Genomic DNA, 23566 nt, shown 5'->3' with positions numbered 1-23566 from the left:
CTGACATAAAAGCGGTGTTGCACCATACACGCGCACACACAAGTGTATCACATGACTTTCACTTCCGCAACTCATGATTCCATACTCATTCAAACATTACAAGTATATGGACTTGTTTCGGGATAAACACTTCATGAAAAGGTCCTGAGATTAGAGTTCGCCCTGGAACCAGGACGACGGACCCCGCTGAAGGCTCGTCATGTCCCTGCCCGGAACTGGAAGCTGCTTTTTCCTCCTGCTGCTGGTGGGACTCCCAGTAAGTAACATAATTTAAAGCTCCCAGCAGACAGTTTTGATACTCTAGAGGCAACTCAAAGAACATTAAGAAAGAAAAGTGGAAGCTGCATCACAAAAGAATCTGCTCTCTCTCTCTACCTCTCTCTCTCGCACACACACACACACACACACACACACACACACACACACACACACACACACACGTATTGTCAGGTCTTCTCGGTTCCAAACCATCTGATTTGTTTACATCCATTCTCTGTGTTGACTGGGACTTAACCGCCCAATATTTCGTATTTATTCTCGTTTCAGTGCAGCTAATGTCTCCCCAACTAGTCAAACTTTTCAGTTAATATGCGCAAACACGAACAAACGAGTTTTTGATTTTTTTTTTTTCCTCTGTTCTGGACTTCCAGGTTTGTGGTTTGTTTCAAAAGATTACTGAAAGTTCAGGCCAGCAAGTTTTATTAACTCCAACTTCCCTCTCTTTGTGTTTCTGGCTTGGTCTCAGATTTATTCACTTGTTCGCTTTCCTAAACACGTGTTTCACAAGATGCTATGCATATAATGTTCATTATAAGTCACGACTCAACTCGCTGAAGACCTCTATTAGGAGTGATTTTTACTTGATGGGAAATCAAAAGAAATTTGAAATTGAGCCTACACACACACACACACACACACACACACACACAAAACCACTAATAAACATACACATATTTTTAAATTCAAACAATGGGATGCAACGCCACCAGTCCGACCCTCAGAAATAGCAGTTTGTAATTAACTATAACGTGGTGACAAATGTGCTTTTTTTTTTTTTTTTAAAAAGATCTTTTCATTTCAAAAAATTTTTTTGTGTTTCTTTGCAAATTAGTCATCTTTCCTCTTTTTTCTTACTGTGAATTAAATTTTGTAATTTTTCCTGAGCTTCACATTTTGAAAATAAAAGAAAAGAATAAAACACAAAACCACATTTCAACATTCATCCTTTTGTTGAGCCTGGTAGACTCTGGCCCCCCGGGGCTCCACTTTGGGAACCCCTGGTCTTTCCGTTCTCATCTATGTTGGTATTAAAGCTTTAGTGGATGGTCTGAATGGATGACACATCTACAGTCAGCTGAGGTGTCACGGCCCTGAACCATAAAAATAAGAACCTTTGACCAAACGTCTGACTCTGCAGTCTTTAAATATAAATCTAGGTGTGACTCAAGTTGTGTGTCCTCTTCTCCTGCAGCTCGGCGCACCTCGCTCCTTCACTGTGGATTACCGTGACGACTGCTTTAGGAAAGATGGAGAAAAGTTTCGTTACATCTCGGGAAGCATCCACTACAACAGGATCCCCAGGGCCTACTGGAAGGACCGTCTGCTCAAGATGTACATGGCGGGACTGAACGCTATCCAGACGTAGGTTCACCCTCTCCTGACATCATCAGCGCAGACTGACGCCAGCGCTCAACAGCAACTGTTTGCTCTGAACGAACCCAACAATGACGCAAACAGTTTCTCTCTCTCTCTCTCTCTCTCTCTCTCTCTCTCTCTCTCTCTCTCCGTTTTTTAAATAAATTTAATTAATTTAAACAGGGCGTGCATAGATAAACAGAAACAACACTGACAAAATTAAAAAAAAAATGTTTTTTGAAGGTCAACAATTTTGTGTCTCATCACGTGTTGTGGTTATCAGATAGAAAACAACAATATGTCAAGTCAAGTCAATTTTATTTGTGTAGCGCCAAATCACAACAACAGTAATCTCATGACACTTTACAGGTAGAGCAGGTCCAGTACCACGCTCCTTCAATGAATATGAGTATGCTTTACTATATTGAACATGGCACCAATTTGACCCCCTTTTTTTCTCCTTTATCCATGCACCATCCCCCCCCCCCACACACACACACACACACACACAAACACCAACGAAAACATCAACTAATCTACCAGTAACGATGTAATCTCATTACTTCTTTGGCGAAAGTAATGAATGATACTGAGTCTTGGTTCTGGTTGCAGGTACATTCCCTGGAACTTCCACGAAGGGACTCAAGGACTCTATGATTTCAGTGAAGTCAGAGATGTGGAATATTTCCTTCGGCTGGCTCAGGACATCGGTCTGCTGGTCATCCTTCGTCCTGGGCCGTACGTCTGTGGCGAGTGGGACATGGTGAGAGCCAGGAGCTGTATTCATGCTGTGTTTGTGCATTCTCAGAGACAGTCGGCAAACAATGAATTACTTCTAGGGTCACAAACACACTCTCATTTCCCTGCATTGATTTGACTGCTGCAGTCAGTGTTGTCCACTCAACCAAAATAGAGCACAGCTAAATACAACAGGGAGGTTACATGGACGAAGTGAGGACAAGTCTGAATTGAGGGGATTTGAAAATGAAAACAGGAAACACTAAATCAATCGCAGGTGACAACTTGTCCTAGAGGGCGGTGTGGGAGTGGTTTAAGACGTTACTACGGATTAATACTTTTAGCGCAACCTCTAAAACAACCACTAAAAAAAATTAACATCCATTTTTCAAGTGTTTTGAAACCGTAAGTAGGTTTCGTATTTCCTGTCCACCAGGGTGGGCTGCCTGCCTGGCTTCTCAAGAAGAAAGACATCGTCCTGCGCTCCTCAGATCCAGGTGAGATTCAAGCCTGGTGATGAGTGCTTGAAAAGCGTGGACTGCGTGTGCAACGCTGTGGTTTATGTTCCAGATTACATCGCAGCTGTAGACAAGTGGATGGGGAAGCTGCTTCCTATGATGAAGCCTTATCTTTATCAGAACGGCGGTCCCATCATTGCTGTGCAGGTCAGGACTTGCTCTTATTATGGTTTCCATGACAACAGCACTTCCCACTGAATGAACATCTCGCACATCTAATAGGTGGAAAATGAGTATGGCAGCTACTTCGCCTGTGATTACAACTACATGCGTCACCTGACCAAGCTGTTCCGGTCTTACCTGGGTGACGAGGTGGTGCTCTTTACCACGGACGGTGCCGGACTCGGCTTCCTCAAGTGTGGCACAATACAAGGTCTCTACGCCACTGTGGACTTTGGCCCAGGTAGACGATAAATATCCTGTCAAAAGCAGTACATCATCACCCATAAAGTGTATTTTGCCTTTCAAGTACTCATATTTAGGTGTACTGTGCTCACAAATATTGTTTATTTGCCTCCTGCATTACTTCCTTGTGACTTACAAATGTAGAGGGACACACCCACATATGTGTAGCTTGAAGCTAATGGGAAAAAATCCAAGTGAAATATCCATGGCTGGCTCTTTCTGCAGTATGAGGTCATGGGAAGTAATGTGTGATGGAAAAAAAATATCCTCATGAGTGCAAGACGCCTACAGTACTACTGAGTACCTCAGTGACAAAATACACTTTCAGGCACAAGTATTGCTTTAGATCTAGAAGAAAAATGATCCTCTTTGTCAGGTTGAGGGTTTTAATTAGTTTTGGTTGAACTGTAAAAGCGACACAAACACGCTGGTTGCCTTAAGGCTCTTTATCTAGGTTCCTTACAGGGACATTCTCATCATTAATGTGCTCTTCTATACATATTATATGTATTTTGTTCTTCCAGGTTCAAATGTAACAGCTGCCTTTGCTACCCAGAGACACGCTGAGCCTCATGGACCTCTGGTAAGTGATTAGTTAAAAGTTAATCACTTAAGTTAAAACCAGCACGTTGGTGCTTTGAGACACTTGTAGGGTTTCCTCCTGTATCAACAGGTGAACTCTGAATTCTACACCGGCTGGCTGGACCACTGGGGCTCACCGCACGCTGTCGTGTCATCTGCGAGCGTGGCCAAGAGCCTCAATGAGATCCTGCTGCTGGGAGCAAACGTCAACCTGTGAGTTCACACGTTTCTGGGGGAAACCTCGTACATGTACGGGTGTCAAGTAGAAAAGCCCTAGAGTTGAACTCGGCACCACAGGGTGTGAGGCAGATGTGTTGGCAAAGAAACTGAAATCTAGGGTGCGAGCATCAGCCGCCATCACCAGACCAAACTTACCCAAAATTACAAACTCACCTAAAAATGAGAATCGCGGTGAGACTGTAACGATTACTGAACACAATCTTGGCATTGTGTTTACAACTTGTGTGCATGTAAGCTTGAGCTGACACTCAGTCAAAAATGTTGCTATGATGGATAGAAACTTTTCGACATTCTGGTGACTTCTAGTGAACAAATAAACTAGTTCCTAATTACAGTTTCCATCTACGAATACATAAAACCCTGAAGAAGACGCTGATCAGCCCATGTTTTGTGACGTTCAACCGTCCACGTTCTCTCTTCACAGATACATGTTTATAGGAGGAACAAACTTTGGATACTGGAACGGTGAGAACACATAAGGATTGTGTCTGTCTCATCACCAGTTTGCTCTCCTTCTGATCACCTGTTGTTACGCTCAGGCGCCAACACACCGTACGGCCCGCAGCCCACCAGCTACGACTACAACGCTCCGCTCTCGGAGGCAGGGGACCTCACAGAGAAGTACTTTGCTATCCGAGAGGTGATCAAAATGGTAAGTAGGCCTCCGTATTTATATATTAGTATCACCTAAATAAGTCCAGTATTACTTCTGAAGGAACTAATGCCTCTTTCTTACGTAGTACCGTAAAATACCAGAGGGAGCAATACCACCGACCACTCCCAAGTATGCGTACGGTGCTGTTACCATGAAGATGGTACGTACTCAGTTCTATCATTTCCATCAAAGTATTTCAAGTCAAGTCTAACATCTTGGTGATAAAACAGCTTATGTAAAAGAAATAAATACTAAAATACAATCCTCCATCACTGCAGCTCCAAACGGTATCAGACGCCTTAGAAATGCTCTCCCTCTCCGGTCCTGTCAAAAGTGATGAACCTCAGACCTTCATCGAACTCAATCAGGTATCTTTTGATAGTTTTCTGTTTTGATGTATGAATATTACAGTTTTGTATTCATTTGTTTGAATTTTACCTCCTTTTCTTGTAGGCTTTTGGTTATGTTCTCTACAGAACTGTACTACCTGTGAACTGCAGCTCGCCAACGCCACTTTCGTCCCCGCTGAACGGTGTCCATGATAGAGCGTATGTGTCAGTAGACGGGGTGAGTCACTACACCCCTCCTATTAGGTAGTAGAACATTATACCCACCCTCAAACCCTCTGCCAGTTTGGACACCTGTGTAACACATGTGCAAGGTCTCTGTCGTAGCCACCAGCTGCTCAAAATTTTAGATTTTATTTAATTACTTGCTGTTTCCCTCTGATCAGTAACGTCTGATATTTTTGATTGATGTCATGCCAACGTAACCTTTCGGATCCCTTCTTGAGGTTGCTGTGGGGATTCTTGAAAGGAACAAAGCCATAACGATCAATGTGACTGGGAACGCTGGCAGTCAGCTGGACATACTGGTGGAGAACATGGGGCGCATCAACTATGGAAAAGGCATCAATGACTTCAAGGTTTGAAAGTTAACGCCTGCTCATGAAAATAAAGAGAAACTGAAGACTTTATCATGGTATATTCAAACACAAATTAGATAAACATTAAATGTTATGATGATTTGACAAGAAACTTCAACATGGCAAGCTGGGTTTGCTCATTACGAGCTAGCGAGCTGGAATGGATTCATCAGAAATAATTGGTCACTTGTTTGAGCTCTTCTGTTTTCTTGACGCAGGGCCTCGTGTCCAAAGTGACCTTAGGGACAGTTCCACTCAGCGGCTGGACCATGTACAGTCTCAGTATCGATTACGCGATCAGCCAGGGACTCATCGGGGAAACAAATCCCAAAACCTCGGACCCACACCTGCCTGCTGCTCTGTCACCTCCAGCTTTCTACAGTGGCAGCTTCATCATCCCTGACGGCATCCCAGACCTGCCTCAAGACACCTACATCCAGCTGACCAACTGGAGGAAGGCACGTCACTCATATGGGACATTTAGTCAGAACCTTTTCTTTCTGTTAAATGAAAATGATGAGAAAATCTAAACAGTTGAAGCAGTTTAGATGCAGCAGATTGTAATTCGCCAACTCAACAGTGCATGTTTTTTTGGCATTCAGTTAATCATACTGTAAATACAGTATACAACTGTTAACGGATTCATCAAAAGACAGAGACATCTCATTCTTTTTAGCTGTAAACATGCTGATTAAGCAAAATATTCCTCAGCGTGGAGCCGGTTAACTAATCTCTATAATCATGTTTTTGAAATTTAAATTTCATGCTAGCTGGGCCTCGCCAAGTTACTTGTTGCATATTTAGGATGTTTTTGTTATAATTTGGTTGGTTTATTCCATAAAATATGTATCCTTATATTGCATTGACATCCACTAACCTGTTTTTGTTTGCTTTTTAGGGGCAAGTTTGGATTAACGGCTTCAATTTGGGACGTTATTGGCCAAGTAGAGGCCCTCAGTTGACGCTTTTTGTTCCTGCCACCCTCCTCAGCACAGATGCACCCAACAATGTGACAGTCCTGGAGCTGGAGGCGGCTCCCTGCAGCTCCAGGCCATGCACTGTAGTGTTTACTTCCACCCCCATTCTGAATGCCACAGTCCAGTCTGACCACAAGCAGCAGCAGAGACTGTTCACCAGAGTGGATTTATATTGATGATAAGGGATTAACTGCCACGCAATTTGCACTACTTGCTGATCTACAGCCTTAAATCACGCCTTATATCACTCCTGGTCTGTGAGCTCAGTATTGGATAGATGGTAATGACGTCATTGATTGAATGTGGCTTTCGGGAAAAGCAGAGAAAAGCTTTTTAACTGTAAACTTTTTTTTACCTCAGTGACTTGTTCATATCATTTCATCGCACCCTTCCTGTCTTTTTGTGAGTGAAACATGTCTGGAGATCTGTCAGGTACACTCCAGCTGAAGAGGAGTAGCAATAGTTTCATCCAGGGGGATTTGATAAATTTTTTTTGCACATATGCTTAACACATATGATTTTATGTTGCCTTTCCAAGTAAATAAATACGATTTGGTTTTACTTAATTTAGCTCTTTTGTGTCTGGGATATTTATGAACTATGATCAAAAGTTTAAAAACGTGGAAACTATGAGCTAATTCACTGCTGTGTTACTGCTGCTTCAGCAACTCACATGATTTTCAAAGTTTCTGTTATAAGTGTACTTTTTGTATTTAAATACGTCGAGGAACTTCTAGACTTTCTCTCTGGTGAATTCTGTCAGCAACTAATTCATTCTTCCACTTAAGTCACTCTGTGCCAGGAGCCATAGTTAAACTTCGTAGGGTATTTCATTCAATATTTTACTTTATTTGGCAAATGCTGTTTTCTTGATAAAACACAATAAATTATGTTGCATTATGTTTTCTTTTAAGGTCTTTAACCCTTTTATCACAAAGAAAAAACCTTTGACATCTTTAGATAATGACCTGATTAACCCGTTATCGAAAATAAGAGGATAAACTTGGCTTTCTTATGGTATTTTACCAAACGCCAAAACAAAAATAATCGCGTTGTATTAAATAAAAACGGGTAGAAACTGCGATAGAGGGCAGCACTGCCCTCGACAGCGTCTATTTGTCAAATAATTTGGAGAAGAAGACGACAAAAACTAAAGAAGAAGAAATGGGCCTGTTGGAGGAAATGAATAGGAAATAAGATGTGAACGTTTTATTTATCAATGAGGTAAATAGCTCTAAGAAATATGATAAAATATGAGTAAATTATATAGTGGTATAGAATAGTTACTGAAGTTGAACATGCAGTCGTTTTAAGCTAACTATAATTAGCGTGAGCTAGCGTTTGCCGAGATGCTAACAACGCCTCTGATGCTAACGGAACGCAGCGTTAACACATTCCAGGAAGCTTTTGTGTACCTGTCAACTTTAATAACAGACAACTTCATTGTGACTTACTGTAAAATGACTTAGTGCCATCATCTGTGTGTGTGTGTGTGTGTGTGTGTGTGTGTGTGTGTGTGTGTGTGTTTTGTCCTCGCAGGTTTTGAACGCCTAAGTGAGATTAAATCTCTCAGAATGCAACAAAGAAGCGGTTTGGAGTGAAATGCGTACATCTTAGAATAAGGTGTCGCTCCCTGATTGTAAGTGAGTTAGCATGCCGTGGTGCCAAAACACAAAGCGGAAATATACATTTTAGGTCAACAGCACAGACTTCATCCCACAGGAGTGAGGAAAGCCAGACGGCTCTGGTCTATTTCTCCTCTAAGAGCAGTTTTCCCCACCCAGACCATGGTAGATAACCGCTATGCCACGGCTCTGGTAATCGGCTCTGTGCTGAGCCTGCTGGCCACCGTGTACCTCTCTGTGGCAGTGGGAACTCAGCACTGGTACCAGTACAACAGCCCGCCAGTCAAACATGAGGGCAGCAACGTTTCCGTGCTCAGAGAAGAGTTCATAGGCGGAGAGTTTGATGAGAGGACTTCCAGTGACACCATGTTCCGCCTCAATGGCACCCTGGGACTGTGGTGGAGGTGTATCCTGGTGCCAAGCCGCTCCCACTGGTTTGAAGACCCAGGTATGTTCCAGGCAACCCACCAAAACTTCATTTTAGCTTCAGCCAACAGACATAAAGCAATACCTCACCCAAAACGTACCATTTCCTTCTCAAGTTTTCATCGTAGCTGCCACAGAGATGTGTTTTTCCTCCTGTATTGCTGCTGAGATGTAGTTTGAATCTAACGGCAACCCTCTTGACCATACACTGCAAATAATAACAAAGGAATAACACACAGTGGGGCATCAGTTCGTCTTGACTGGAACAACTCACTCTCTCAGTGAGACTTTATTGGACACACCCATTGACTATGCTATAGTCACCCTGAATTGAATTATTGGCTGCCATGGTTTATTTTTAGTTGATCTGGTGGCTAGACTGGCTAGTAGCTACCTCATATGTTCAGTATCAAGCTAAAAAAGTTGCCAAAGAAGGCCACTTGCTGCACTTAAACTCTCCATTGTTCACTGTCCTTTTCAAAAGCTTGCAACTACAATTTGCACTCAGTGTCAATAAATGAAACTAATTTTCTCACCACATCTTTGATTCATTTTGTCCAGCATTTGCAAGCTGCCAGTCAGAGCCATATGTTGTGTAATTGATGCCTTTAGTTGAATTCATTCAATCCAAGTCAATGGAACACTCACAAGATGTCACCAAAATCACTTTGTCCCTTTAAAGTCTTTCAGAAAAGGATGGAAGCGTATCGAATTGGATCGTGAGCTGAATATCGTGATATGTATCGTATTATCACTACAGCCCTATTGACCAACTACAAATAATGGTGAAACTGACTGAAAATGTCAGTGATCAAACTGCTAAATGTTTCATTCAGTATAATTTGAGCTGTCTTTATCAAACCATATGTCAGTAATCCCCAAATAATTTGACTTAAGCTAAAAACAATCAATCTATAACCCAATTCTGTATTACTGAGAGGAAGCAAGTTGGTTCAGCTGAATGTAACAGCCGGTCGTACTGGCACGTCTGGACGAAGAAGAGATTATACTGGATGATGCACTTGAAAGTTTGTTTGTTTCATTCTAGAGTCACATAGAAATTTAGGAAATTACACTTTAAATGGCATTAAATTACAAGACAAACAAGGTTAAAATGCTGCCAATCTTCAGGGTCCAGGAATTTCTGTGACAGTTAGAGAACTTCTGATGTTTCGTGGTTACTTAACATCATGGAATTACACAATCCACGATCATATCATTGTTGCTTGGTTTACTTTGTGATTTTGCCTCCAGATCCCAAGATGGAGACACAGTGTGTGAGCTTCACTTTGCCTCAGCAGTTTTCTCCAAAGTACAAATACCCTGGAAACCACAGTGAGGAAGATCTGCTCAGGACATGTAAGTCTGGTCTCAGAGCCTTAGATCCTCTAACTGTAGATTAGCCAGTGCCTTTATCCTGCTTTCTCTCACATCCTCTGTTATAACCATCTTATTGAACATAATGTGGCATTAATGAGGCTCTGAGATGTAGATCATGTCTCTGTTATTAATGTCTTTCTTTTTCAGACTTGTGGAGGTGCCAGTTTCTCTTACCCTTGGTGTCGCTGGCCTTGGTGTTCCTCAGCGGCCTTGTTGGCGTCTGTGCCTGCCTGTGCCGCAGCTTCACCCCAACCTTGGGAGTGGGAGTGCTCCATCTACTTGCAGGTGAGAGACTGTTGTCTGTTGTTGATGCCCAAACCTACTTGTGCTTGTTTTTATTAAAGACTGATTCTGGACAGTCATGTGGAGTGTGTGGCAGCAAGTGTAGGTGCAGGAACAGCTTTTCAGTTTGTTTTGGGAAAAAACAGACTATGGAGACAGCGAGTTATTACCAGAGTCCTGCAGTGTTAGCTAGTTGGTGGCAGGAGATTTTATTGGGGTCGCAGACTAAATTTGTAAAGTTGTTTCCATAGTTTTCCAAGATTCGTATGTGCAGTACAACTTCAAGCCACACGAGGGTGCTTGTTGTTTATTCCTTATTATGACATTGGACTGAAGTGCAACACTAATAGTCAAGTGGCCCTGATTAAAAAGCGTGGAATCACCACCAATGTGTATTACTGCAGTATGTAGTTTCTTGGTTCTGCTTTTGCAAAATGAATGTTTAGTCATGTCACAACTGTTCTATCCTGCCAGCCCAAGTTGACATCTGTCCTCTACTCGTCAGGTCTGTGTTCTCTGGGTACTATCTGCTGTTTCCTGGCTGGGGTAGACCTCCTCCATCAGTATTCGCCACCTCCAGAAGGGGTGGAGGGCTCGCTGGGCTGGTCCCTCTACCTCGCCCTCATCTCTTTCCCTCTGCAGATGATGGCGGCTGCGTTGTTCCTCTGGGCGGCCAGGAGTCACCTCAAAAACTACACCCGCATGACAGCTTACAGGGTAGCCTGAAGTCCACTCCAAACTTAACAGCCCACTGACTCTCTAAAGTGTTTCTGATCAAAAGAGTGACTGGAATTACATTCATCATCTGTCTTTTTCTTTTTTTTTTAAAGAAAAACAATTTCAGGGCATCTTCTGACTGGTAGCTAACATAACAAGTGCTGATAAATAGAGGTTTAGTTTTGTCCCGCTCATCTTCATCTGTAACCTGTTATTGTAAACATGCATGAAATTGTATTTTAACACTCCGATGTCATGCATCATTTATCCCTGGTGTGTTGGCGTGCAGTATATGATTGCCTTCCTTTTGGTTGCCATGACTTTTATAGAAATTTTTTCACAGCTGCTCTTCATGTTGCCTTTTAGTTTATAAACTCGCACCGTCACAAATGAAAGACCTTGGCGGTTATCAAAGACAGAAGATCTTTTATACTCCACAATATCAAACAAGCTTATATTTCTTTGTATGGTTGCAGTGGTGTATTTTTTTTTTTTTTTGGATTTTGCATTATCTTAAATAATAGAGCCTTGTGCATGCCTTTTATTGACATCTCTGTGGTAGTTTCAGCCTGTGGAGCGTGTTGACTTGAGTCACTAAAATATAACCACTCATCCTCCTCTGTCACTCATGTTTATTCTTATAATATTTATCAACACAGTTCATGTCCAGCCTGGAAAGAAACTACTGCCATCGTAGATTGACACGCTTCACTCACAACGACGTCACTTTTTAACAGCCTACTTGAAATGTTTGTCTTAATTTTACGTCTCTGATTAGTTTGAAAGCCAAATATACAGTCTCACAATCCTTATCATTTGAAATCATATCGTGTAACATTTGTGTGGGAATGTACTTTTTTTTTTTTTCCATCCATACTGACTCAAAGCTGTACAAAAAAAAAGATTGTGATGTTTTTGTGTCACAATGTTTTGTTACATGTTCAATGTGTTCACACTCCGGCTTTTGATATGTTTGTATTCTCAAGCACACTATTAATACTTCTGTATTAATAAATTTGACTTTTGCTGACTTTTGTTATCATTTGTAGCTTACGCCACAGAGGTGCAGTGGCACGTACATGTTCCAGTTAAGTTTTAATGTCTTTTTTTTTTAACAGACTGTCATTCTTTTCTTTTTTTTTTTTTACAAATGTACACCAGTAAATGGATGGATGATTCCTCTCATCATTTTTCATGACCATTTCCCTCAATGGTATGGAAAAGCCACTGACAAAGAAAGAGATTTAAAGCTGGAAAAAAATCAAGGAACCTCAAATTAATATTTAAGATTTTGCTCAAATAAATTTACATCAACATTCGTGAGATACAGATGCAACATCAGTCAAAACAATCACTGAATATAAACTTCCAACATTCTCCACTGCATCAACATAGAAAATTTCTCATAAGCTCTACGTTACTTCATTAGTTGTTATGGTGACGAGCAGCACAGTAATTCTCTTGACTGAAAGATCCTTTATAGTCTGAGGGAAGTAAAAGTGTTGTGAAATCTTGTAAAATCTTTGGACCGATAAGATCTGTCGCATGTCAACACAAACCGTCGAATGTTTCTCATTAAACACCGTGTTTCTCCTTAATGCAGCCGTGCAACAAGAGTACAGTGACTGATTCTCGTTCATACACAGGAGCGTTGAACTTCACGACAACGCCAGGTGATAGCGGTGTACCTCTACCTGCAGGACTGGAGAACAGGCTCTCCAGCTTCAGTCAAACTTCAACGACTTAAAACATCAGGTTTTATCTCCCTACTGAGCCTGACAGTTGGATTATCTGACAGGTAATCCTGTTGTTCAGTCCAGCACCTGCAGAACAATTGGCAGAATTTTGTGCATTCTCCCCACGTGAATCATGCAATATCATTCAAATTGTGATGTGCGCGTTATTGAGTGCTGATGAATTAATGATGTGTCTCACTCCTTCTTTACACTAATGGGCGGGATGGTCAGAGTGGCTTTCCGAGCTAAATGAAACGCAATCTTCTTCTCATAATAAGCACATTCATTCACAAAAAACGGGAAGAGTTCCTCTCCCTCGTGCTTCACCGTCTCCCCAGTGAATGACAGGAATGTGGGGTCTCCTGCTTGGAGAAGCTTGAAGTCATTATCCTGGAGAAAGACAGACAGTAGGTTGGATTATATGCACCAGGACATCTTTAGTCATTGAACGGATGTCTAGATTAGCTCTTTGCAGCCTTGAAATCCTGTTTGCATTGCAAGTGCTATGAAAATGTGTCTGTTAGAGCTGGAGAAACCAGATCAACGTGTTATTTGTTCAGCATCTTTCACACACGTGAAGGTTAACTGCCCGAAGGTAAACTGTGACTATGGAAAAATGCACATGAGAAATACATGTATGGTTAAACCAATGATGCAGTCGAGTAAAACTACATAACACAGGTGACACAATGAGACCTATTTCCACCTGTAGACAAGTCCAAAGATTTAAACCATACACTAATCTTTATTATAAAAATCTTCTCTCTGTAAATCGAGACTATGAGATTCAAAAAGTGAAATTATGAGATAAAATATCGAAATTTTGACTTTCACCTAATTTTTGTGTCTTTTCTTTTAGAATTTGAACATTTTAGCTTTTCATTTTTTAAATTTATCTTGTAATTTGAACTTTTATCTCAAAATTACAACATTGAATCTCTTATCATGATATGGATATGTCAAGACAACAGGAGGAGGCAGAGCAGAGTGGTGTGCTGACACATTAGCCAAACAGAGACCTCAGTTCTGCTCCCGCTGCCCACAGCCCAGAACCTTAAGTACTGGCTCAGAGCGAAAAGCTCCCACTTGCTCTCTGTGTCAGTGTGTCATCACTGAGGCCCACTGAGTCAGGATGCAATACAAGCCTCACCCAAGGGTGCTGTACTTGTCAGAGAACCCAGATTCTCAGCCAGCTGGTCTCTATCATGGAACAAAGGAAACTCTCTCACACCCTTCCCCAAAACCATGAATGGTCCACTAAACAACATTCCTCCCTGCAGGCCAGCCTCCAGGGCCCTGTATAACATCAAAGGGTACATGCATGATTGGAAAGTGGATGTGGACTTGGGAGAGACCTTGTTTTTGCTCAAATATTGTGGCCAAACATGGTGCTTTAGTCCACAACAGTGTATGGAAGCAGTGTATGAGAGAAAAAAAATGCTGGTACTCAGAACTGGCACCTGCCCTCATTAACAGTTTCCCAGTAGAGGAGTGAGGCGGGGGTGTCTACTCAGGTAAATTTGGGTGAAAGGTCAAAAGGGATTGCCCACCTGATGATTCTGATGAATTACTTACCCTTCCTTTCACCGTTCCAATCCCGCTGCTAACACCCGGAGTGCTAACATGCCAAAGGAATTAGCTGTACTGTTAATGAGGCTTTTACTTTTAATGGAGGTTTATGGGCTTCCATACAATTCAAATGGTTAAAAGGTGCAAAAACTGTAGTAGTTTTAAAATGGAGGATTTTTTTTTTTTCTGTGTTTACCTGTAGCTGGGGGTGGACGGCAGCAGTGATCTCGTTGGTGGCGGGATCCCTCGGGTAATCCACGCTCTTCATCAGGGTGTAAACGTCCACCTCACCTCCTTCGAATGTAACTCCTATGAGTATAAAGAGAGGTGTTAAAGAGGCTTATGTTTAAGAAATTTCAGGGTTTTCCTGAAAGGATGCTGACTTTTTATGTATGTTTTTGTCAAAGACTACTTCAGGGGAACCTTGGTTTGTCAGGTTTACTAGAAATATGTAAATTAACACCCACAATGTAATCAGCCATCCATTTTCTTCCACTTATTCCTGTTAAGGGTCACGGGGGGGCTGGAGCCTATCCCAGCAGCTTTTGGGCAAGAGGCAGGGTTCAACCTGGACTGGTCAACACATAGAGACAAACAACCATTCACACTCACACTCACACCTACAGTCAATTTAGAGTATCAATCAGCCTCGTCCCCTCTTGATGTCTTTGGACTGTGGGATGAAGCTGGAGTACCAGAGAGAACCCACGCAGGAACAGGGAGAACATGGAGACTCACACAGAAAGATCCTGTGCTGGAGCCGGGACTCGAACCCGGAACCTTCTTGCTGTGAGGTGACAGTGCTGACCACTGCACCACCGTGCCGCCTCCAAAATGTAGCCATTCTGTAATGTTTGGTCCAAATGTGATGAAAAGGAGCCAGAATGGGTGGAACACTAGGCAGTCTAGCAATTCTGAGCCTCATTGAAACAAAAATCCAGGTACTCTAAATTGACTGTAGGCGTGGCTGTGAGTGTGAATGGTTGATGGGCTGGACAGAAGAAAATACCATTCATTTTCAAATAATTTGGTTTGAAGTCACATTCTGGCCTTGTTGATGATTGATCAGTTTCCTGTCAATGCGTGTTTTAGGGTGTATCCCTGACAAGCCTTGGCCCCCCAAGATATAAAACTCTTTTTCAGCCACTGATGGTAAATCTATCACCAGACCTTTTTTTTTTAGGTTTTCGGCTCAATAAGTCATCCCACAGACAAATCAGTCCCAGTCATGACTCAGAATTGACTCCTGAAGATGTACGTCACATACTTCCATGTCTAGGGTTCCTTTTCAACCTCACCAGAGTTGAACTTCTGGAGCCAGTGAAAGGTGAGATCCAAGGCCTCCTTCACAGTGTTGAAGATGTCGGCTCGCACCACACCGTTGGGTTGAGGGCCGACTTCTATCGCTGCAGACAGCATCTCAAAATTCAGTGGATTCTCACTTTTATGCAGACTGACCGTAATACATACACACACACACACACACACACACACACACACACACACACACACACACACACACACACACACGCACACTTACAAAAGCCGTGCTTTCCCACTGAGTCCAGGGAGTAAGCCTCAGGCATCGATGCCTGCGACAGGATTACTCTGACTGGCACAGACGTTATCTTGCTCTGGAAAGCAAACCAGTTAACTATTTACAAACCAGGACCTTTACTTAATTATTTTACAACATTATTGCCTTAGAAGACAGATGATTAACTCTGGATGTATATTTACTCTACACAACAACTTTGGGAGTTTCAAAATGATAGACAACAGAAGAATAGCAACAGTTTCAAGAAAGTACAGTGACTTAAATGGAGGCAAATATCCAAGTGGCGATGTTAGTTTTGTAAAACAAACTCATCATAAATGGATCATTTAATAGGACTTTGAAAAGAACTTGAACTCATCTCACAAGCTTGTAACTGCAAACCATATCCAGTTGTCATGTGTCCTGTCGTGGTGTTGCTCAAAATGAACGTACAAATAAGACGTCTTTAATTATGTTCTCATATTTTCAGGCGCAGTTCTCAAACTCTTTGAATTAATTCAGCCAAAATTAACATTTATGTGGCTTTCTTTTTTTATTATTCAGCATTTTCTGTCAAGGATTTGCACTGCGTCACCTGCAATGGCGGTATTAGCTAAAGTCACGTTGCGTGTGAGGATGATTCCTAAAAGCTCCTAACCTGCAGGTATTTACAGATGTGCAGGCTGATCCAGTCGGAGAAGAGCAGGAGGCACAGGCCCATGTTGGAGGTGGTGTTGTGGATATCACAGATCACATCTACAGCCTCCTGGCTTCCTTTAGGGCCCAGTAGAGAGTTCAGTTCCTGGGCTCGCCTCAGCTCATGAGGTGTGGATGCTGCTATGGGAGCACTGGTTGCCAGAGAGACAAAAAAAAAGAAAACGTTTTTCACCAATGCAGATTCTAACAAAAAGTTTGGTAGAATTTTTCTAACGTACCTCAGTGCAGCGTACGTGAAACAACGATTGAGATCTGTGTCTATGTATCTTCTACACACGTCAACTGCCGGAGGGTTTGACAGAACAGGGGTTACCGTAAAGGATAAGTCCTTGTCTTCCTTCTTTCTCTGCAATTCTCTCACCATGTAAACTCCTGACATTTCATTTCCATGGGTGCCGCCACAAATGGCAACACGGGAGAGTGGTGGGAAAGAGACTTTCTCCATCTGTGGACAGGAAAAAAGAAAAGCGTGTTTTTACACTTGTGCAGTGTGTGATGCAGTTTTCCTTTAGAGTCTTGCATTGGTGAACCTCACTTTAGTGAGCAGTGTTTGTGAATGCAGTCCTGATCCTGACTCCTCCTCAGCCAAACCCCCTCATTCAGAGCAAGGCTGCACTCTATAAGCCTCCTGTGTGGCCTGATTCAAGGCTCCTGACACACTGCTTGCTGCTGGTTTTGGGTTTTGTTGCTGTTGATCGGGGTGTGTAGAACAGTCATTCTGGCCAGATCTCTTTTCATGTGGTCTGTTGGCTCGTTTCTTTTTCATCAGCTCTCCAGTAATGTTGTCTCCCCTGGTACGCTGGCCATCCCATTGAACCGATCTCTTGTGATACCCTGGAGGTGGCAGGTAGCGCAAACTATGAAGTCTTAAATTGCCTGTTTGCCTGTTAATATTTGTTTGTCATTGTAGGTCACTGGTTCACCATTAACTGATGCTGGTTTTGCCCCTTTTTTGTGTTGATTATGACCATTTAAACTTGTTTCTGGCCCTTATTAGTTTAGTTATTTTCTTTGAGTGACTTAGTTAATTAGAGGAACCGAGTTCGTTAGTAAATTTGTTGCTTCGTACCCTCAGTATCACATCATCGTTGCAGCGTTCATAGGTATCACATCATTTTAGACACGACATCATTTGTGACATCTGGCCTTTTTTTAGTTATTGTCACAATAAAGAACCTTTTAAATTTACCTTAGTTATATTCTGATTGATCATTTCCAATGGAATAATTTGATTTCCTGCAGAAAAACATGTCTGTCTGGTAAATTAAGATATTATGTGTCTTGTCATTTGTTATCTAGAAGTCAAACATTAACTGTCAGTATTTCCTGGGGTGACATTCCCAGACGGAGGAGTTAGCAATTTTTACTCGCGAGTTTGCGTCACTTCCCCTCACAGAAGTTCCTGAGCAAGACATTCATTTAAAAAGGGACTTCTAAGAATTTATTTAATTTGTAACTATTCTACATAAAGTAGACTGACAAGAGTAAAGTAATCAGAAACTAGGGTGGAAAGTGCACACATCCTGTTAGTCAGTTATTACCTTTAATTAGTGTCTAAGGTGCCCCCAGGTGTTTCATAATGGTTAAAAAAAAGTCACCCAGCAAAGTCCGCTTGTGGTTGTAGGTATAATTTCAACCCTTTTATGTTACAAAGGTTGGTTCTAGTCCATTGGTAATTCAACATGAGAGTTTTTTTTTCAATTTTTGTATTTTGACGGCAGCACTATTCTCGTCATGGCAAGATGTCATGACTGCTGACTGACCCCACACCGCTAGAAATGTAAATGTTAACCCAGAAAGAGGTAAATCAGGAAAAAAACCTCCAAAAATGTAGTCGAGCTACAAGTTGGAGTTGCGAAAGATTCTCAGATGTTCTTAAGGTCAACACTGAAAACCACAGGGATCGCACAGCTGTTGAAGTGCCTCGACATGACGGACGTTCACTTTATACAGCTGCAAATAAGAGCCTGTTCATCTGCTGCGTCTCCAACATCTCCATACTTTTCATACCAGAGACAAAAACAAACTTGTTGCAGCGATGTTTTCCGGAATACGAACATTTTTCATAACTATAAACACAATTTGGTTTTGTAAAATGTTTGCAGATTATTATTAAGTCACATTTTGAGAAACTCCACAGAAGCTAAAAGATGAGAATAAGTAGCATCAGGTATAAAAAAAAAAAAATGAAATGCACGAATTCTTCTGAAAATATACACTGTAAAATGCGTATGTCTGCTAAACTTAGTTCTGACGGTGTGTGGAAATGCATGACCTCATTTTGCATGGTTTAGCTTACACACACACACGCAAACCTTTGAACCGTGCGGCCCTCCACTCTATCGGACATCAGCAGAGTGGAGAAATAAAGTTGAACTATTTGATCATCACAGTAACAGAAACATTAACATGCAGACAGTAATTCAACCTGCCAACTGAAACAGGTGAAGGCCTCCTCGATCTTACCTGTACTCCACCCTGTTCTCCACCCACTAAGCCCAGGTAAACTTTGAGCCTTGTGACAGGGCAAAACCTGCAAGAATAAAATGTAGGTCCTTCCGCAAGCTACTTTGCTTTTAGAGCCATGGTCTGCTCACAAGAAAAGGCGTGAATGAACGTGACAGCTCCAGCCTCTTTGCATTGACTCTCTTGCATACTTATGTTTCAGTATGTTTATTAGGGCCCTCCTCTTTTGGCTCAGATTTCAAGTACTTACACAGCTTGTGATGTCAGAGAAACTCCCTCTGTTATTTTCTATCAAACCATCAGGAGCTGCTCTGAGCGTTCTGCAGGCCAAGGGGGCACTACTCAGCTGTCACCACCACCACCACCACCACAACAACAACAACAACAACAACAACAACAACAACAACAACAACAACAACAACAACAACAACAACAACAACAACAACATTCACGTGTCTATTTTTTCAGCAATGTGCAATTATTGGTGCAATGAAATATTCCTATTTTTCATACTTGATGTGAACATTTTTCTTTCTCCTAATTTATGTGATCCTTTCTTCTTCCCTCTGTCAATGCTGCTGCAACTGCATACATTTACCCTGAGTGGGATAAATAGAGTATTCTTATTATTCTTATATCAACAACAACAAGTGAAGTCACGTAGAACGGCCTCACTGGCACATAAATAATAATTCTTTTAAGACATTGTTTTTGTACTTCATGCAAGGACTACAGGTGGTCTTGATGTGGTCGAAGACCGAATCCTGCTGACTTGACATCAGGGACCCACGTGCTTATGTCGGAACAACTACTCATCAATTACAGAAAGTCTGATTTTAACATGGCAGGTTTGAATTCAAGTGTGGTTTTTATGCTAAAAGGCAGCAGTCATTCATTCTGACTCTCATTTCAGATATTCTATCATCTCAAGACCCTCAGACCCCAGACCCACTCATACCCCTGAATTCAAACCTAGCACCGCACGTCCTCAAAGCACCAGCAGCGGAAAATCAACGATAACCCAGTCAAAGGATAGAACTTTAGAGTCTCAGTCTGTTATTCTGTCATCTCAGTCTTTCGTTCTGTCATCTCAGTCTTTCGTTCTGTCATCTCAGTCTGTCTATCAATCATTCCAGCTGTCATCTCAGATCCAGAGCCCTCAGGCTCCAGACACCAACTTCCTCAAGGTACCGGCAATGCATACACCAAACTTGTAGTCCCATCGGTTATTGAGATGATCCCGTTACATAAAAACACAGTGATTTATTGCATTTATATTCTGATTTATTTTTCTAATAAGGATCAATTAACAGTCAATCATGAGGCTGTGCCGGGTTTAGCCGTTCATGCTAATTTTCATAGGTAATCCATGTCGGGTTTGATTTTTATCCTGTCTTTTAAGATCTAGGACTTTAATGCTCTTATAATTCTCCCCCAAACTGTTTGAAAGTATACAGAATTACATTCATAATAATGACTCTTAAAGAAAATAAAACAGAAGGGTTTTTGCTTAATTTCTTTATTTCCACACATCGAATTACAAATAGACACTAGATGATAAAGAAGAACGTAAAGGAGAACTGCTAAAAACTTTGCAGGGCCTTAAAAAGTGGCTTTGTCCTGGCTGTCCCAAATATCAGGCCATAAACATCAGTTAGCTCAACAGGTCAAAGACAAATTATCCTTCTATACCAGCGCGCCACACGTGCACAGGTCAATCGGGGTCAGATCAACATCTAAGGAGTGTGAACAAAACACTGTGAGCAGTCCAAGAAGACACTCCTGTGTCCTTTCAGTCGAAGGCTCCATTTTCTGGTTGAACAAACGCTTTCTCATGCAATTTCTTCAGATGGATGTCAAAATGTCCCAATTGTCAACGTTGGCATAACTGTCAATGTTGATATCATGGTGTGTATTTTAAACAGTATATTTGCTGCAGGCCAGCATACATCAAAAATCAATAATTACCTTTAACAGACACATCTGTCATAGATTTCCCTCTGCCCGGTCTCTTCCAGCTCCCTCGCTCTCCAGAGAAGTCCTGAGCTCCATTTAGACTTCTAATCCTCTTGGATTTGTCACTCATTCATAATCTGCTTGCTTTCGCTGTTGGTCTTTCTTCCGTCCTCTCTTTCTGTACAGTTTCCATACAATTAATTTCACTCCAACAAGTTGTAATGGACATTATGAGGACAATATTACCAAAATGACTGGGAAGATACAGTTCTTGACTTTAATTAAGCTTTTTTTTTTTTTTTAAAAACATCAGCGCTCAGAAAATTTAAAACACTGACTTAATTGAATCAATTTTATCAACATTTTTTTTATGAAATATACAAAACTATAAGTTAATTTAGGGAAAATAATGAAGATGTAATCGGAAAATAAAAATTACATTTTTTGAGGCAAATGAATACATAATGCAGCTGTACCAGATGTTTACCCTTGTGGAATTTGACATTTATGATGCCAGACAAACTTGTCCTGTTTACGCTGTTAAAGGATTGTATGGATTTAGTCTGATTTCCATCATGGAGACACAAACAGTTTCACCTGAGGTGTCAGAGGACAGGCAAGTTTTTCAGTCAGGCCGTAAAGGTTCCCAGTGCAGGAATCAGAATGTGGACTAGAGGTCTTTCTCAGTTGAGTTTTACATCTGCTGGAGGAGTCTCCGTCTGTCGCCAGGTATTCAGACATGTTTGTTGTGTTCCTGTAACCTCCCCGAACAAGTTTACCTTCCTGCTCCTCTTCATCAAACTCCTCATATCAGACACTATTTGGGTTAACACAGATCAGGCTTCATCCCGCGACCTCGATCAGACACTCTTGTCTCCCGCTATGATTGAATGAAAACTACTTTGGAGTGCAGCTAATCGTTTCAGCCGTTAGTTAATAGCCCGCGACCTTTAAGAGCTTTAAACAGGGAGTGTTACGAGATTTGTACCGTGACATTTGAGGAAGGGAGTGGCCCAAAAGAGTTGCCCTCTAGGTAATGATGTCTAGCTGAGAGGAAACGCACTTTCTGACCTTCTTGTGGTCTTTTCCCACAGCTTGTTAATGTGTGCGTGTGTGTGTGCGTGCGCGTATGTGCTTGTGTGTGTGTGTGTGTGTGTGTGGTCTGTGCTTGTGTGTGTGTGTGTGTGTGTGTGATTGAATGACCATTCACAAAACTGCATGTGAAGGGGATGTGAAACTATGAGGGTCAGAATCGACAACCCAAATGTGGAAGTGACACAAATGAAACATCCTGAGCGGCAGCTCATAAAAACAAGCTCAGCAGGTGCATTTCAGACTAATTGGCAGCAGTTTACTCAGCAGGAACTAAAAAAAAGAAAAAAAAAAGAAAAGAAGCATTCATCAATTCATTCATCAACTTCTGTTTAGCACCTTGCTGTTATTGCTGATGCAGATGTCAGGTGTGAAACTCTGGGTCTTGTCAGAAACTGCACATTCAAACATCGTATTTGTGTCGTGAAATTTTTTGCCAGACTTGATAACTTGAACCCATCTAGGAACGTGTCAGGGTTTGAGTTACCCGCTTCTCTTGGTTGAATGGTGAAGTGTTCCAGTAAGGCGTAAAATGTCAGTTGAGCTAGAACTCATGAACATGGCGGAAGCTGGTTAGTTTCACTTTAGATTTGATAATATGGCCTTATTGCTGCCCCGCTAAGGAGGAAACCCCCATCCCATTTAGAAACACACTTGTTTGGACGCTCAGATGCAGAAGAAATCATTCCGCTCACAGAGAGATTCAGGATTTATTCTCAGGTAAAGAGGGGGGGGGGGGCGGCTGGAGCCTATCACAGCAGCCTTCGGGCGAGAGGCGGGGTTTACAACAACCATTCACACTCACAGTCACGCCTACGGTCAATTTAGAGTATCAACATCAACCAGCCTCGTCCCCTCTCAGTGTAGCCACTTGGCGACTTTCTTTCTAAATCTGGTGACTTTCCAGCTCTCCATGGCGACTTTTTTTTGTCAAAAGCGACTAGCGACAAATCTAGCGACTTTTCCTGGTGTTGTTGCAGACTTTTCTGACATTTGGAGACTTACGGAAAAGCACGTATCTTTGTTCCGCAATTCATGTTCTCAGCGAGCAGTGGGCTCCCCCTGCTCCGTCCGAAAGTAGTCAAACACAGGCGATCACCGCCTCTGGCGGCGCGGCAGTGGGCAGTCGCGGGCATCTGCAGTCAGGAGAGGAGCAGAGACCCTCACCCCTCTGCGTCCAGGCAATGAATCGCGCATGCGCAAAGCCGCCGAGGAGATCCCACCCTTTTAACCAGTGGGATCGGATAGCGGGATGTTAAATAAACATAGAGGTTCATTCATTTCATTCGTTGTCACCAAATCACTGCATTATACAGTATTATATGTGAATATTATATTATATCATATATATTATATGTATATATATAGAGTATACAGTATATGTAGTT

The 23566-nt window shown here is 41.9% G+C and overlaps 3 protein-coding genes across 5 annotated transcripts; 2 read left to right on the top strand and 1 right to left on the bottom strand.

Moving 5' to 3' along the window:
• The first annotated feature begins 29 nt into the window (after positions 1–29).
• Positions 30–7241, top strand: glb1 (galactosidase, beta 1). Its single transcript, XM_086211613.1, has 16 exons — positions 30–256; positions 1472–1641; positions 2248–2398; positions 2810–2870; positions 2944–3038; positions 3114–3294; positions 3821–3879; positions 3970–4091; positions 4543–4583; positions 4658–4770; positions 4859–4933; positions 5052–5141; positions 5227–5340; positions 5567–5698; positions 5917–6156; positions 6597–7241. Exons 1-16 carry the CDS (start codon positions 200–202, stop codon positions 6849–6851), a joined length of 1956 nt encoding a protein of 651 aa, XP_086067739.1. The 5' UTR covers positions 30–199; the 3' UTR covers positions 6852–7241.
• Positions 7242–7777: 536 nt separating this feature from the next.
• On the top strand, positions 7778–12135 carry cldnd1b (claudin domain containing 1b). The gene is made up of 5 exons (XM_086211618.1): positions 7778–7899; positions 8215–8748; positions 9981–10085; positions 10254–10391; positions 10894–12135. The coding sequence occupies exons 2-5, from the start codon at positions 8463–8465 to the stop codon at positions 11112–11114; spliced, it is 750 nt and encodes a 249-aa protein (XP_086067744.1). The 5' UTR covers positions 7778–7899; positions 8215–8462; the 3' UTR covers positions 11115–12135.
• LOC147257599 (N-acyl-aromatic-L-amino acid amidohydrolase (carboxylate-forming) B-like) lies at positions 11016–21580 on the bottom strand. Of its 3 annotated transcripts, XM_086211616.1 has the most exons (8): positions 21099–21580; positions 16883–17109; positions 16606–16795; positions 15951–16044; positions 15709–15816; positions 14607–14719; positions 14417–14459; positions 13140–13231 (listed from the first exon to the last, which is right to left on the bottom strand). In XM_086211616.1, the coding sequence occupies exons 1-7, from the start codon at positions 21111–21113 to the stop codon at positions 14445–14447; spliced, it is 762 nt and encodes a 253-aa protein (XP_086067742.1). In that variant the 5' UTR covers positions 21114–21580; the 3' UTR covers positions 13140–13231; positions 14417–14444. The 3 variants fall into 3 exon arrangements, with proteins under 3 accessions (XP_086067740.1, XP_086067741.1, XP_086067742.1); XM_086211614.1 differs by lacking the exon at positions 14417–14459 and having other exon boundaries at positions 11016–13231; XM_086211615.1 differs by lacking the exons at positions 14417–14459; positions 21099–21580 and adding an exon at positions 19131–19547 and having other exon boundaries at positions 11016–13231.
• Positions 21581–23566: the final 1986 nt, after the last annotated feature.

The sequence above is a fragment of the Aulostomus chinensis genome, chromosome 8, assembly GCF_037954235.1.
Source record: "Aulostomus chinensis isolate RoL2024-O1b breed Wild chromosome 8, RoL_Achi_v1.0, whole genome shotgun sequence".
NCBI lineage: Eukaryota > Metazoa > Chordata > Actinopteri > Syngnathiformes > Aulostomidae > Aulostomus > Aulostomus chinensis.
The sequence above is the reverse complement of the archived record's forward strand: the minus strand, read 5'-3'. Positions and strand labels throughout refer to the sequence as shown.

What these genes read in the sequence shown, in the direction of transcription:
- glb1 (XM_086211613.1), top strand. Translation starts at nt 200, where the DNA reads ATGTCCCTGCCCGGAACTGGAAGCTGCTTTTTCCTCCTGCTGCTGGTG. An exon ending in CACTGTGGACTTTGGCCCAG is followed by an intron (nt 3,295 to 3,820) that starts GTAGACGATAAA and finishes TTGTTCTTCCAG; the next exon opens with GTTCAAATGTAACAGCTGCC. An exon ending in CCTTCATCGAACTCAATCAG is followed by an intron (nt 5,142 to 5,226) that starts GTATCTTTTGAT and finishes CTTTTCTTGTAG; the next exon opens with GCTTTTGGTTATGTTCTCTA.
- cldnd1b (XM_086211618.1), top strand. Translation starts at nt 8,463, where the DNA reads ATGGTAGATAACCGCTATGCCACGGCTCTGGTAATCGGCTCTGTGCTG. An exon ending in GGAAGATCTGCTCAGGACAT is followed by an intron (nt 10,086 to 10,253) that starts GTAAGTCTGGTC and finishes TTTCTTTTTCAG; the next exon opens with ACTTGTGGAGGTGCCAGTTT. An exon ending in AGTGCTCCATCTACTTGCAG is followed by an intron (nt 10,392 to 10,893) that starts GTGAGAGACTGT and finishes TCTACTCGTCAG; the next exon opens with GTCTGTGTTCTCTGGGTACT.
- LOC147257599 (XM_086211614.1), bottom strand. An exon ending in TTCACGTACGCTGCACTGAG is followed by an intron (nt 16,796 to 16,882) that starts GTACGTTAGAAA and finishes TCTGGCAACCAG; the next exon opens with TGCTCCCATAGCAGCATCCA. An exon ending in ACATCTGTAAATACCTGCAG is followed by an intron (nt 16,045 to 16,605) that starts GTTAGGAGCTTT and finishes TTTGCTTTCCAG; the next exon opens with AGCAAGATAACGTCTGTGCC.